Source organism: Ruditapes philippinarum, unplaced genomic scaffold (genome assembly GCF_026571515.1).
Source record: "Ruditapes philippinarum isolate M1 unplaced genomic scaffold, ASM2657151v2 ctg17797_1_1_1_1, whole genome shotgun sequence".
Taxonomy (NCBI): domain Eukaryota; kingdom Metazoa; phylum Mollusca; class Bivalvia; order Venerida; family Veneridae; genus Ruditapes; species Ruditapes philippinarum.
In genome coordinates, this window is record NW_026863021.1 from 1 (window position 1) to 16,513 (window position 16,513).

Genomic DNA, 16,513 nt, shown 5'->3' on the forward strand with positions numbered 1-16,513 from the left:
TTTTTACTACATTTGTTCAGAATTATTACATATATTTTCAGGTATTTGCACACATAGTCTATTTAAGTATATCAGCTGAATATGGCGAGTTTTGTACAAGAAATATTGACTGTACAGGGATAGGTCAGGTGTGTGATGTCAACGTTAATACATGTGTTTGTTATGCAGCTAACAACTACAGTTATGTAGACAGCGAAAAGAAGTATTATAAGGGGCAATGTGTGAAAGGTAGTGTATTTCATAAGATATAAATATTATGTTTATTTTTCGGCAAAAAAAAAAACAAAAACCGAAAACACATCAACAAAAATAATTGTAAATATACAATGGCCTCTCAGAATATTTCACTGAAATCTAGATAGAAAGAAATTTTTTGAGGATATCTTATTTAGCTTAATGTTGAGTGTCTGAGTTTGCAATCCGGTTGTAACTTTGTTAAACATGTATTTACTATCATAGCTGTAATTGAAATGGCGACAAACAGGAAGAAGAGATTTACTCTTTAAAGTTTAGAATCCAAATGGTAAATAATAGACAACAATAAATTTAACATTAATTTTATAGCTGTTTGCCTCCTGATTTGCTAACATGTTTAAAAAGCTCCAAAAATGTAAATTGATTTTAAGAAAAGTAAAAGAACGAAGATTCAATTAATGATCTACATGTTATGTGCTACGTATGACAGCTTTTGCAGTATTAATACCATATTTCTACTGTGTGACTAACGCAGCCAGGGCTTTTGCATATTTGTACTCTTGTTTGTAATTTACATCGATTGTTAGTGCCATTTGCAGTGTAATGTTTTCTTTGTTCACTATAGTTTACTTTTAAATACATTTTAAAACTTATTACGAAAATGGTTCCAAATGCTTCTGTCTATTTCAGTTACAATAACTTTAATAGTTCTTCTGATCTCAAATTTTTGAGTTTGATTTCTCATAAACTCCATCATACACATTAAGCAAAAAAGTTAAGTATAAAGTGTCGTATAAGTAAAAGGTAATGCCTTCCGTCCTTATTCAAATAATATTGTTTGACTGATTATAATAAAGTAGGTCGTCATTGAATGGACGAGGTCAATGTAACATTATACGTATGTTTAATAACATAAATAACTAGTCATTTGAGGAAATTAATGCAGAGCATTTCATCGGAAACATTGTTAATAACTTTGTTTGGTAGTTATCTAACTTCATGATCAAGGAAGAGTCCAATGTCTACATATACGCGTAATTTCAATCGTCAAAACGCATGTTCTATATAATATGAAAATCAAACACAAGAAGATAAACAAATTTTTTTTCCACATGTCAATAGACAATTTAAAATACATATTGTAATAAAAGATCATAAATAATTTTTGAGGTAATAATACTTGTCAACAATGTAAAGCAAACATTTTCATCATAAAATGTAAATATACATGCACTTACACGTTTTATTTTATTATATATAAACTAACCAACATCTTAAACATTTGAGGTGATGAAACGGGATGTATTTTAAAATTGCTATATATAAATATGTACTATAGTCTGTCCCATCAAATTTGAACAGTCCATTTTTTATCTAATATAATAGTAAAATCAATTAAATTAATGTCATGTTTACCCTGACGTCAATATCTCTAGGCATGTTTTTCATTTTTTTCATAAAGTCATTAATATGGTCAAAATGTTAAAATTATATTTTTTCCCGTTGACTTACGTTGTAACCTGACGTGACGTCCATTTCAAAATGGCGGCGCCCATATAGACGTCATTTAGGGTTCGTCTCACAATTAGCGTGAAATGTACTCGGTAATTATAAAAAAATATTATTCTTATTTACTTACTGATCAATAGTTAAATTTTATCATTAAAATGAAAAATTACAACAAAGTTGGTGTAAAAAAGGCAATTTTACTAGCAAACCATTATTTAAAATAATAAAAATCATTTGAAGTGAAAACATCAGTAAGCTTTCTAACACACAAAGATTTAATTAATAACCATGATATACTGTCGTATTTTATATTTTTTAAGATAAAAAGAACAATGAAGTGATTTGATTAGATAGCTTTTCAATCAAGCGCGTATCTTGAATACCACAACGCGTTGAAGCGGAGCGGGAATACTAGCTAGAATAATATATAAATGGTTCTTCGCTAATTTATGTTTAATTTACATAATTCTGTAGTTGTCTGAATTCTGTCCATAAGTGTGTATCACATCTATTCAAAAATAAATTAATTGACCAGGTTCGATGGGATACAAAAATATGTTACCCTTCTCATTTCGGGTGCGATGTTCGCGCGCTAAAACTTTCCGTAGGTTTCAACTTTCACAAGAAATCGCCAACAAATACTACATTATCATGCAAATCTGACAAAAATATAAAGAAAGGAAAACTGATTCACTACACGTTCAGAATTGGTTTGCTTGTTACCACAGTGTCTACTTTAACTAACTCCCTCGCTAACGAGAGAACACAGACTGGCGTTCGAGGAAAATGTAAATTATAAGAACATAATATCATGCTTTTTAGTTTAAGCAATCAAACGTAGGCCTATACACTTTTAGCTCGTAAATACAGATTTCAATTTCCGTCTCACAATTCAACAAAATGTCCAGAAATACCGGCAGTGGTTTGATATTATTAAGAGTAAGTTTGAATTGGAGTGTTCAATAAGCGACATTAAGTGTTTTTTGTAGACTCAAAGTGTTACATATAATTATTTTGCTTTGAAGGGTAGATCGAGTCAAAGAGGAACACTGAGTGACGTTCTCAATAATTTTAGCTTCCTAAATTTTGAAAATATTCAGTGAAAAATCAATAGATCTAGCATATTTTTCGCGGGAGAAAAAATACCGCGTATTGTATATTTTGTAGCTAAATGAGTAGGATTTACAGAAGTATTGAATAACGAGATAATATGTAGGGAAATTATTTCTGAGAAATATATAAAATAGAATCTAGTTTAAAAACATAAAATCAAAACGAATGTTATATGTAATTAATGGAAGAAGTATTGTACTGTTGTAGATTCGTGTCATAAAGTGTGTTTAAAATCATTTTTAAATGTTATCAAAAGTTTCATATTATTAATATATGAATTGAAGGAGTAATTTTTACAGTTAAGTTGCAAAATCTGGGTATACAAAAATTATTGTAAATGGCATCAAGACAAATTCATCTCAACGATTAAAATTATCTGTTTGAGGTTACATATGCCTAACCGCCCTCTGTCAATGCCGCAACTGGAATCATCCATAAAAAGCGCGAGGCATTTTTGTTACGTCATATATTTCGTAAATTGTTGTTTTTTTTCGTCAGGAATCCATAAGCATTGTGATGTTGACAACTAAAATTGATGGGCCGTTCTTGAATTATGGATTTGGAACATACTGAATTATGATGTGTTTCATTTACATATTTCATTTACTAACCCAGATAACTCCACAAATTGAACAATATATTAATAATGAGACGGATTATCAGTTTAAAAAATCTGGATCATCAAAACTGTACTGGCATGCGAGCAGTTCCCGTACAAAAATCATAGTTACTTAAAAATTATATTTTATTACGCTCACTCATCAAAAAATTGAATGTTATGCATCAAAATTCAGCTCCTCACACAAATTATGGAAATTCCATTATGTTCTAAACATAGAATAACCCTTAGCTATGAGGCCTCATATGGGGTACCGAAATTATCTATTATTTTGTATGAAGAGAAGTAGTTCCCGTACATAAAATAAAACCCATTATACTTATACAATGTTGTTATATCAGACCCATTTTTCATTTATGATTGTTGAAGAGATCATTTTCCCCGAGGAAGGTAAATACAATTCAGGATAAAGAGCGTAGATTAAACGAAGACCATGTATTACCCGGTACCGGTACCCCAACGAAAACACATGCAATGACGTGCTTGTATGCGTGATATTTTACTCATTAAAGCCATAAAATTATTTAATATAGTAATATAGGTCAAAATTCTGATAATTAATCAGGTTTATGTCGCATTGCCTACTTATCTGTATGCAGGCGGTATAAGCGGAAAACCCTGTAATAGGCCTCACATGTAAGTATTGTTGCGCATGCGCGCTTAAACGGAATCCCCCAAAGTTAACAAGGTCACGTTTTGACAACGCACAGGTGAAAGAGATTTAAATGAAAACTTTTTATATGAACTGACACTTAGATTTTGTCTCGTTAATGCATCTGCTTGATTTGATATTGATTTGAAGAATGAAAGTAAAAATCAAGCGTTTAAACGAAAAATACGGGTACTGCTTCTGTACGGGAACTGCTCGCATGCCAGTAGGAGTCATGTCATTCAGGATTTTTGCATAGATCTACGGAACTGGATAGAAACTGGCAATGAAGAATCTTCAGAATGCGAATTTGTCGTGACGTTTATAAAGTTCAAAAGGATTCTATTCAGCTTAAAAGTAAGTGCAATTTCTAGATCTATTCCATGTGACTCGGTGTTCTTGTTGCTTATTTTTCATTTTTTAAAGCTTTCCATCATGCATTGCAACTAAACTGTTACATCTTGTAGATCCAGTTTTGTAAAATAATCATGAAACGACCCCGAGAACATCATGTATATTTTAGAAACATGACACGTGCTTTCTCCCGTTCATCTTCAAATGAAGAGTACTTCGGCAATGGCTACGAAAAATAAACAACAGAGATTTACCATAGAGAAATCAATATTTGCTTTCACAAGAAAAATAGACACTTTAGAGTAAAATCCTGAAAAATCTCGAGGGTGACTTTTTTTTAGTTTACAAAAAAGTTTTATTTTTTATTCAACGTCGTTTTGTTAATTCATACCAGGCAAAAGTTCATTTCCATTTTTAATGGGACATACTATAATTGTAAAAGTGTACCTTTACCATGTGTAACAGTGCATCTCTACCATGTGTAACAGTGCATCTCTACCATGTGTAACAGTGCATCTCTACCATGTGTAACAGTGCATCTTTACCATGTGTAACAGTGCATCTCTACCATGTGTAACAGTGCATCTCTACCATGTGTAACAGTGCATCTCTACCATGTGTAACAGTGCATCTTTACCATGTGTAACAGTGCATGCATAGTACAGAAAAAAAATTAGTTTGCATCTAAAGAGCGCTCAAAGTAAAAAATATTGTAGGGCTCGATTTGATTAAAGTGGCATGATGCCCACCCAAGTGAATAAGGTCAGTGAATATGTAAACATCAAACTATTTTCACGTTGTGCCATTAAAGTGTTCAATTATATATTTTACTTTGAACAAATAATCAATAATCCGATTGAGTAACGGGAATTTCTATTAAACAAACATTGCTCAGAATACAGTGTATATCGATAACGCCCAATTCTTAAAAATAGAGTGGGACAGTCTTTTTATAACATGGGTCGTTTCAATATGTATCATGAATAATTTTCGTTAACATAAATTTATTGGTCAATCATAATAATAATAGTACTCTTTTAAAATATATTAATAATTGAATTCAACTTGACATTGGAAATTGAGCATTATGTCACTTTAAATCTGTTCATGGACGGAAGAAGTAATTAAATCTATCTTCCACGCCACCTAGCACAAACTTACCCGGAGAAGTTAAGATTGAATTATAACATGAAGAAAGTTTGAATAAAGAAACATCCGCAGATGTGTTCATCGAAACAAATGTGACCTTTTGCTCCATAGATTCTCATTCTAACTCACTGATCGCATCTCAATAAATACTCATTTAAATTAACTTATCCCGGCCCATCTCCAAAGATACTCATTTTAACTCACTTATCCCATCTCCATGGATAATCATTTTAACTCACTTATCCCATCTCCATGGATACTCATTTTAACTTATTTATCCAATCTCCATGGATACTCATTTTAACTTATTTATCCAATCTCCATAGATGCTAATATCAATCATTTATCCCATCTCCATATATACTCATTTTACTCCCCTTTCCCATCTCCATAGATAAACATTTTAACTAACTTATTCCATCTCCATAGATACTCATTTTACTCCCTTTTCACATCTCCATAGATATACATTTTAACTTACTTATTCCATCTCCATAGATACTCATTTTACTCCCTTTTCACATCTTCATAGATAAACATTTTAACTTACTTATTCCATCTCCATAGATACTCATTTTACTCCCTTTTCCCATCTCCATAGATATAAATTTTAACTTACTTATTCCATCTCCATAGATACTCCTTTTAACTTACTTATCCCATCTTCATAGATACACATTTTAAGTTACTTATCCCATTTTCATAGATACTCATATCAATCAGTTATCTCATCTCCATTTATACTCATTTTAACTCCCTTGTCCCATATCTACAGATATACATTTTAACCTACTTATCCCATCTCCATAGATACTCATTTTAACTTACTTATCCCATCTTTATAGATATACATTTTAACTTACTTATCCTATCTCCATATATACTCATTTTGACTCACTGATCCCATCTCCATATATATCTCGCAAAACTTTCGACTGATGATAAATTAACAGCATTATTTGAAGGCATGAACAGAAATTTTGAAAAACTAGAGTCCTTAGAATCGAAACAATCCCAGTACATATTGAACTTTACTAGAGTAAATGAAAAAGCATCTGTAGCAAACGAAAGAGTTACATGGGTAGAACGATGTCTAGCTGTGCAAAATAAGAAACTTAAAATGCTGTCATACAAGTCACTGGATATTGAGGCAAGAAGCCGCCGAAATAATCTAATATTTTGGGGGTTGTCTGAAAACAACAGCATTTCATCTGCAGAATTAATCTCAAATTTCCTAAGGGACGAACTAGATCTAAATCCGCCAACAGAAAACCCAAATGTTATAGAGAGAGCACATAGACTAGGCTCTCCAAGAAATCAAAAATATAGAAACATGTCAGATCCTAAAAGACCTTTGATTGTAAAATTCAAAGATTACATTGACACAGAAATTGTCCTGAATAACGCTTACAAATTAAAGGGGACCCCATTCAGTATAGATAGAGACTATCCTCATGAAATTGTAGAAGCTAGAAAAGAACTGTATAGTACAACAGAAGCAAGGGAGGCTAGATCAAGGCGTGAAAAAATTGTCATAAAGTACCCGGCCAAGTTATACATCAATAACAAACTTGTACATGATATGTTCCCGGAATGGTTTGAAGTACTACAAGAGTCAAGGGTTTATTCTTTCGAACCTAGTACCTCACATACAACCACGCGTACAAATACCAACGATATCCACAGGCCCAGTCAAATAGAGTTGATAGATCATACACACAATGAAGTATTCGACAGTACAGAAACAAACAATACACATAAAATGGACCACGCCCCCACTTTACAAATAGTAAACACAGCTGACATTTCATATACAAGGTCAAGTTCAATTACGCCACGTGCTAAAAATACATGTGAGGCTGGAATGGAAAATAACTTACCTGTAAGCGAGGAAACATCTCTCAAACAGTTGTTCAAAGTACCACGGCGCAGCAGAAGCATAAATAGAACAACAGCAGTCAATTCCAACACAAATAATTCCAAAACAGCGAACATTAATCCGAATAGAACACAAAGCACTCCGAATCAACAAACTATAAAACAGAAAGGCAGGAGTAGCTTGTATCTAAAAATAGACCCCGTAAAAACCCACCTGCAAATCAAGTCGAAACATCAGAGGGGCCCGAAGTAGGGAACTCGTGTGAATAGGAAAACGTGGAGAAAAGTGAACTGCGTATTTCTCTTTGTAATATACAAGGATTGAGAGGAAAGCGGTATAATAAACTGGAGTCAACATAACTTTTAGAATTATTTTCAAATAAAGACATTATTTTACTTACAGAGACATGGTTTAACGATAAATTAACATGTGATGTAGAAGGTTTTATGCATTATAAACTTGACCGTACACTTACACATAAAAACGCACGCAGAGACAGCGGCGGTATTATTATATATGTGAAAAACAGTATTAAACATTTTGTTGAATTTATAAAATCTACGGAAGACTATATTATGTGGATAAGATTAGATAAGTGTTTGTTTAATTATGATACAGATGTATTATGTTGTTTATGTTACAATGTACCGAAAGGGAGTTCTAGGGAAGTTTTAAGTAACTCTTGTATCTTTGATTTATTAATGGAAGATATGATACATTTTCAAAGCGTTTATGGTGAAAATTGTAATTTTATTATCACTGGCGATTTAAATAGCAGAGTCGGAAATTTACATGACTTTGTAGAAAATGAATATCTTTTTAATCTTAATCTCATGCCAGAAGATTATTCAGAAGATTTAGTTTTACCTAGGATATTTCAAGATCAAATTATAAACGAAAACGGGCGATTTTTAATAGATTTTTGTAAAATGACTGGATTGAGAATAATGAACGGAAGGGTTGGTAAGGACAAACACATAGGGAAATATACATGTATTAAGGAATCTGGCAGTAGTACAGTAGATTATGTTCTTTGTTTTCCAAGATTAATACCATTTTTTAATTCATTCGAAGTTGAGGAGCCGAACATTATGTCCGATCACTGTATGATAAATTTTTCAATCAAACGTGCTGCCCTAAACGAAGAAAGCAATTACACAAACTTAGATGATCAAAAATGTGAATATGCAGATAACTCATACAAATGGAATAATGACAAGAAATTTGAATTTTTAGAATCTTTGAACGCTTTGGCACCATTAAAACTTGATGCATTAATCGAAAATTTGGAATTAGTATCGGAAAATCAAGATATAGATCAAAATTTACAAGAATTTAATGAGTTTTTGTCCAGTGTATGTGACCCAATCTTCAGAAAAAGAGCAAATAACCCGAAAAAAACGAAACAAAGAAATAATTGGTACGACAATGACTGTAAGGGGAAACAAAAAGAATTTTATAGAAACTTGAATATTTATAGAGCAGATAAAACTACAGAAAATAGAATAAATATGGTAAAATCTAGAACGGATTATAAAACATTAATTAGAAATAAAAAGCTTAATCACGATATTCAGGAAACCGAAAAATTAGAAAAATTCCGTTATAAAAATGCAAAAGAATATTGGAAGCTATTAAAGAATACAGGTATAAGGGCAGAAAAACATAGTATATCCTGTACACATTTCGCCGAATACTTTAAAGCGATAAATAACCCAGATTCAATTTTTTTTCAACCGGACGATGACGCAATTTATTTTAACGAACGATATGTCAATGGGGAATTTCAGTGTATGTTTGATGAACTTGATTTAGAAATCACGGAAAATGAAATATTACGCGCATGCTCAGAACTTAAGAATGATCGTTCCGGAGGACCCGACTATTTTATAAATGAATTTTACAAATACGGAATTAACTCGCTACTACCATATATACTCAAGCTTTTCAACAAATTACTATCGCAAGGTTATTTTCCCCAAATGTGGTCTGAAGGTTTCATAATACCTATCTATAAAAAAGGAGCTAATAATTTACCGGAAAATTACAGGGGAGTGACATTACTAAGTACCCTAGGTAAACTTTTTTCAAAAATACTTAATACACGTCTTAATAATTGGGCAGAGAACTATCACGTTTACATTGACGCGCAAGCAGGATTTAGGTCAAAGATGGGAACTGTAGATAATATTTTCGTATTACAAAGTATAATTAATCATATAATTTCTGAAAATAAACGTCTTTTTGTTTGCTTCGTTGACTTTACAAAAGCATTTGATTTTATTGTTAGGGATAATCTATGGTTAAAGCTAATAAAATTAGGAGTCAGGGGAAAAGTAATGAAAGTTTTGAAATCTATGTATACAAACGTCAAATCCAGAATTAAATTATCAAATACATTGAGCGAAACTTTCATGTGTTCATTAGGGGTCCGTCAAGGGGACAGCTTGTCCCCTTTTCTCTTTTCTATGTACATAAATGACTTAGAAGATACTTTTATATTAAAAGGTTTTAAAGGCATAGACTTAGGTACTCTAAAATTGTTCTTATTATTATATGCGGACGACATTGCTATTATATCGGAAACAAAAGAAGATCTTCAAAATGGATTAAATATTTTAAAAGATTATTGCGACGAATGGAAACTAAAACTAAACGTAAATAAAACAAAAATAATGGTTTTTAAAAAGGGAGGGAGAAATCAGCAGAATTTAAGATTTTTATATGGAAATACAGAAATTGAAATAGTAAATAAATTCACATATTTAGGAATCGTTTTTACAGTTGGTGGGTCATTTTCCAAAACTTTCGAAGCACTTTCAGGACAAGCATTAAAGGCAATATTTAAACTTAACTCTTATATGCAAAACTTTCCTAATATCTCAGTTTCACATACACTCGACCTTTTTGACAAGTTAATAACACCTATTTTAAGCTATGGATGCGAGGTATGGGGTTTTATGGAAGCAAAAAAGATAGAAAATATACATTTGAAATTTTGCAAAAAATTATTAGGAGTAAGGCCACAAACTCAAAATAACTTCGTTTATGGAGAATTAGGCAGAGAACAATTAATACAGCTTAGAATGATACGAATTTTAAAATTTTGGTTTAAAATTTTGAAATCGGAACAACATTTGTACATTAAAAAAGTTTACAATATGATGATCTTTAATATAGAACAAAAACCAAATTATAAATGTTGGGCAAATTCAATTAAACAATTACTTCAGAGACTAGGGTTTTATCATGTTTGGGTTAATCAGGGAGTGGGAAATGAAATTTTATTTTTGAACTTGGTAAAACAGAGACTTAAAGATAACTACATGCAAAACTGGACTGAATCTCTACGCAATTCATCAAGAGCTTCCCTTTACATTCTTTTTTCAAACTTTGATTTTAAATTGTATCTTGAACAAATTAACATTCAGAAATTTAGAATAGCATTAACAAGATTTAGAGTTTCAGCACATAGGTTATAAATTGAAACAGGGAGATGGCATAAACCAAACAAAATTCCAAGAAATGAAAGAAAATGTATAATATGTAACAAACTCGAGGATGAATACCATTTTTTATTAGAATGTACTTTATATTGTGAAATAAGAACGAAGTATTTACCAAAGTACTACTGGAAAAGACCAAACATACCTAAATTTATCGAATTAATGTCAAATGAATCGACTACTATAATAAGAAAACTGTCCACTTTTATTTATAAAGCTTTTGAAATCCGTACACCGATTTACTTTTCTTAAAAATATTTTCATTCACACTTTTCTCCTACAACGTCTTTTTTACAAGTATATATTAATAATCTGTTTTATTTAATCATTCAATACTTAAAAATATACATTTTATATGTAAGTGTAATACACATGTGTATTTGATTATTAGTTCATGGTATATTATGCAATATTAAGTTTCTTCTAGTAAAACATACATATTTATATGTGATTGTAATGTATTAAATCACAAGTTCAGGTTCTATTGTGAATTATTAAGTTTCTTCCGGTTAGAACATAATGCAATTTATTTTATTTACTTTTTTATTTCTTAGTGTTTAAAAGCTTTATGTATGCAACACAATTAATCCTATTAAGAATTGTTACATAAAATGTGTAATTACATGTCTTTTAGAGACTATTATATGTCATTGTTATATGTCACCATTGACCTATATTTATTATTAAATGATTGATTGTATACCATGACACTCATGGGTTTGTAACCTTTTGTGAATAAAGATTATTATTATTATATACACATTTTGATTCACTCTACTTTTAATATTAAATAATAATTATAATTATTAACTACAGACACAAGGAATTCCATTTGATCATTTATGGAAACTTTCAAAAAAGTACACGTTTTTGTAATTAAAAAGTGTTCTTTGTATTGGACAATTCATTGTAAAATAAGGTTTTAATCAATTGACAATTATAGGAAGCATTACCAAGAAGGTGCAAATCAGATGTACACGAACAATTTTCGAAACTAAGATTATTTTTTATTTGTATACTCCTCGTACATACTAAATTTCTGCACAAGACTGGAAATGATTAAGTAATCAGATGATGTTGACGCAAATGTTTTGGTGTTAGTCACCATATGCAAATTAGCTGAGGGGTCAACAGGGTGGCACACTGTTTATTCAGTATTGCATAGCTGTAAATACAAACCGATCAAGGATGACTTAATTTGTTGCACTGTTGCATGGCCATAATTAAGATAATAAGTGTTTTATAAGCTGGTAAGAACTACTGTTCGTTGTTTTTAGATTTCTATAAGTAAGGTAACCACATTTTAGTTTTGGCTCTCGATCAAAATGTCTTGTCAGTTTAAATCTTGTATACGTATTTACCAAATATTATAAAATTAACAAAATTTACATTCTTACATTATTTTCTTATTTGTTAAATAAATATATGACATTTTTAATCACCTGAAATGTAGAAGTTGATGTAAATTGTCTCTATTAATATCCATAACATTTTTGTCTTAAATAAATCATTTGAAAGAAATTCTAACTTCAAAATAGCTTAATGCTGCTTATAAAATGTTTAAAGCAAGATGAATTATATTTACCCTTAACCTTATATAAGCGTGTTTTGACGGCTTTTCAATCCCCTTTTGAGGCCTTGAATGGAAAAACACCCTGTTTAGGCCCAAACCCTGTTTTTCGTTTGAGAAATGTTCTGAGCAATGATATCACTTTTCGGTGCCGCCCCTATAGAAAAGGTACAACAAGGGTTGCCAGAGGGGGAGGGGCGGTGTGCCCCTTTCTGTTTGAGGGTTAAAGGCTATTGTTCAGTCAACATTTGTGCCAAGTTTGGTCAGTAAGTAAGGCTGTAGAGAGAGGAGGCCACCATAAAATAGTTTTGGAATAGTATCTGCTCGGGTCTGTTTTTGTTTGTTTTTAGTCAACCAAGTATTATATATTTTCATTCATATTTCATTAACATCCTATCAATAAACCAGTGACAACTCAGATGAAAACTTCAGACGAACATTTCTGTTGTTAAAATGTCACAATATTCGGCAACTCAACATTCCTTTCAAACTATCATAAAACCGATTGCCTTCAAACAAAATAAAATAAACAACAGCACCAATTCGGGAAATCGGGGTCAATTTTGCTATAGAGACTTCAACAGCGAAACAAGTTTTTGAGTATACTACTGCTAGACATGTTTATTGTGGCACAAAGTCAAAGTTAAAGCGATATATAATAAATTATATAAAGTTATTGAAGCAATGCATTTTTATTTAGAGCTTGGAACAGATTGCACAAAAACAGCAGATTGTAATGGTGTTAATGTCATCTGTGATAATGGTAAATGTAAATGTAACACAACCGTAAACTATGATGATTATCGTTTTATGGAAGGACCTTGTCTTGCTGGTAAGTTTACAAACAAAATGTTTAAAAAGTATTCTTTTCATAGATATGAACAAAATAGACAATTTTTTTTCAACTAGTTTGAGTATGGTTTTTACTCTTACCAGTTTATAAATTTCATGACTTACAATCCCTTATATCAATAATAATAACCTTTATGTACAGGTAAATTTCTGTTAACGTCAAGTTTCAAACAAGTTGAAATGATTGCATTGTTATATACTTTAACAAATGTTTAGGGTGTCTAAACATAGTCTCAGATATTTATACATTTATCTGTTATTAAATTAATTTATCTTTAATTTATAATTAAGAAGGAGCCACGTTACACAGATAAAGAGGAACATGTCCAAGTTATTTTTAATGAAAGGATTTTAAGATATATAAATTTGACTACAGCATAAAAAACACTAAATTTGAGATAAAAAAAATCTTTAATAATGTAATATGAAAATATTGTTAGAGCCAGGAATTGACTGTAAATATGCAGATGACTGTATAGATAGACATACCATCTGTGAACATGGTAAATGCAAGTGCAACACGACCACACACTTTGATTATCCTGGTGTAAGAGAGGGGGAGTATTGTGAAGCTAGTAAGTTAAGAAGCTTAAATACATTATTCATGTTTCATAATTTAGGCTTGTTATATTTTAGGATGGAAACATTTCTCTCTTTTGTATATTGACTAAAAAGTAGAATAAAGGCACATATTTCAACAAAGGTAAACATTGTTTGGCATATGCTGAAATCTTACCTTTTTTAAACTTCTGATATTGAGCAAATCTGAGAAGCGTGTTTTATGTTCTAGTAATACCCTAATTCAAGTTGAAAGGGTATTTGAAAAATAATATAAACGACTGTAAAAGGTCATGCTTTAAGAGTAAGAAAATAGAATTTAACAGAAAGTAGTATACTGTTAAAACTAAAACGAGTGACTGACCGAAAAAAAAAATCAATTTTAACTTAATGGTTACTCGATGACAAAGCAAATGCATTTCATAAAATTGATCGGACTGTGTTCATAAAGTAATCATTAAGACTTGTTGATAGTATCGCATTGTCATATCTCAGATTTAAATATATATGAAAGGAAGGAAAACTCAACATCATTAGATAGACTGAGTGTTATTACCGGACCAGTTATCATGGTTATGTTAATATGAAAACCCATCTAATGATGACAAACAGTTGTTTGTACGTGTGTGATACGAGCTAAACGTAACAGGGAAAATAACGCAGCAACAAATTTTATTTACAATAAATTAAATACAGAAAAATATGAAAGTAAAGTTTAACTCACAATTATCCACGATTCAAATTTATCAAATGTCCTTAAGTTTAAGTCACAGTTTGAAATTCAATTGTCCACAACTCAAATTCAATCAATGTCCAATGTCCACAGCATAATCTCAAAATATGTTCAAAACACTTTCCACACATAATAACAGAATCAAAAAAAAAATATTTGTATGTTAGCTTCACGATATCATAAGTAAAATAGCTCACAACCAGTATATCAACATCACACAGTATTACAAATTAGCACACACACAAGTACAAACATTCATCATATAAATACTATCAATGAACAGTCTAGAATACTGAACTGCTTAGAAAAAGATGTTCCAGAATGAACATAAACAGAACTTTCTTGAAAAAAGGTGAAAAATTATATACACATTAAATGAACAAAATTATTACAAAACGATAGTGGCAAGAATTGGTATCGAACCCACGACATCGATATTATCAGTGCTGCGCTCTACCTTCTGAGCTATTCAATAAATAAACACTAAAAGCAGTTAAAATAAAGCCTAAATATATAACATTTGCTTTTTTGTAAAAAAGCAATGTACGTCCAGCTAGGTCTTTCTTTACTTTTTAATAATAATATTTGCTGTAAGAATATGTGATTTGAAAAAATGTAACAGTGTAGTATATTTCCATTTTGCAAGAAACACATTATCATAAATATTAAACATATTTCTTTGATTTTAAGAAAGTGCTTTAGGAGACGACTGCAATTCCCAATGCCTCGATAACAATGCTGTTTGTAGATTTGACGAACACCGAAAAAAGTGCCAATGCAACGATGGCTTTTATAGTTTTGAAGGAAGTTGTGTCAAAGGTAAAATCAGTTTATTAATTTGTTGTCAAAAGGATGTTGACAATTAGGACTTTTAATGCTAAACTGAACTTCACAAATTTCAACATATCGAAGAAAATGTTTTGTATAACAAATGTCTGTTTTTATAATTTCGCAAAGTCAAGATAGCATACAAGTCCTATTGTGTTTCGTGTTTTCCGTGATGGCATTGGTATTGTTATACTGATATTTTTCTTTCCAATTTCAATCAACCGTTTTCGTTTTTCCCTATTTCGTACATTAACAAATCATATTGTAAATAAGTATGTTAAATACAGTAAACCGAAACTATGCACACTTATATCAGTTTCTTCCAACACAATTTTGAAGCATTCAAAAATGTGTTATAAGTAAAAGAAGTGTGTAATGCTTCTTGTAATTATAATTTTTGATATTATCAAATCTTCATTTGTTCATCGGGTTTATCATATAGACTATATTGTGTTTGAGGTACATGGATTTAAACGGGAGCGTCAATGTGGTAGGTAGTTGATAGTTGGATATTTGGATATTCGATTAACCAAGTACCTGCTAGCTGGTACATGTAGTTGGTAATTCGTAAAAGCCAACTACTAGTATGTGCAGCTGTGTTTGAAAATTATTTTACATCTAGTGTGAGGTTACCAGATAATGCATCAATTTTTACTGCCGAAGCCAAAGCTTTAGATTTAGCATTGTCTTACATATCATATCATATCATGATAAGGAAACTTCTTTTACGATTTCATGATATACTTAAAACAAGATCTGTTAAATTATATTGGATACCAAGTTATGTAGGTATACGAGGAAATAAAAAGGTAGATGCTTTAGCTGAACAATCATTTAATTTAAATATATATAAATACACTCGTATCATCTGAATGGAAAGCAAATTGGGACAATGCCGTTTTTAATAAACTTCACGATATCCACCCATCTCTTGATGTGTCACCATCTCTATCTCTGTCAAACCGCCATGATCAAACAGTTCTTATTCGATGCCGAATT

At 31.0% G+C, this 16,513-nt stretch overlaps 2 protein-coding genes across 2 annotated transcripts; both read left to right on the top strand.

Moving 5' to 3' along the window:
* Window positions 1-47: 47 nt before the first annotated feature.
* LOC132720907 (uncharacterized) lies at window positions 48-15,592 on the top strand. The gene is made up of 4 exons (XM_060705141.1): window positions 48-228; window positions 13,244-13,375; window positions 13,836-13,970; window positions 15,377-15,592. The coding sequence occupies exons 2-4, from the start codon at window positions 13,354-13,356 to the stop codon at window positions 15,550-15,552; spliced, it is 333 nt and encodes a 110-aa protein (XP_060561124.1). The 5' UTR covers window positions 48-228; window positions 13,244-13,353; the 3' UTR covers window positions 15,553-15,592.
* LOC132720906 (putative uncharacterized protein DDB_G0267716) lies at window positions 6,509-7,719 on the top strand (the record flags this gene model as incomplete). Its single annotated transcript, XM_060705140.1, is given in 1 exon segment — window positions 6,509-7,719. A coding segment is annotated over 1 exon segment (1,211 nt), but the record flags the coding sequence as incomplete, so codon positions are not given.
* Window positions 15,593-16,513: the final 921 nt, after the last annotated feature.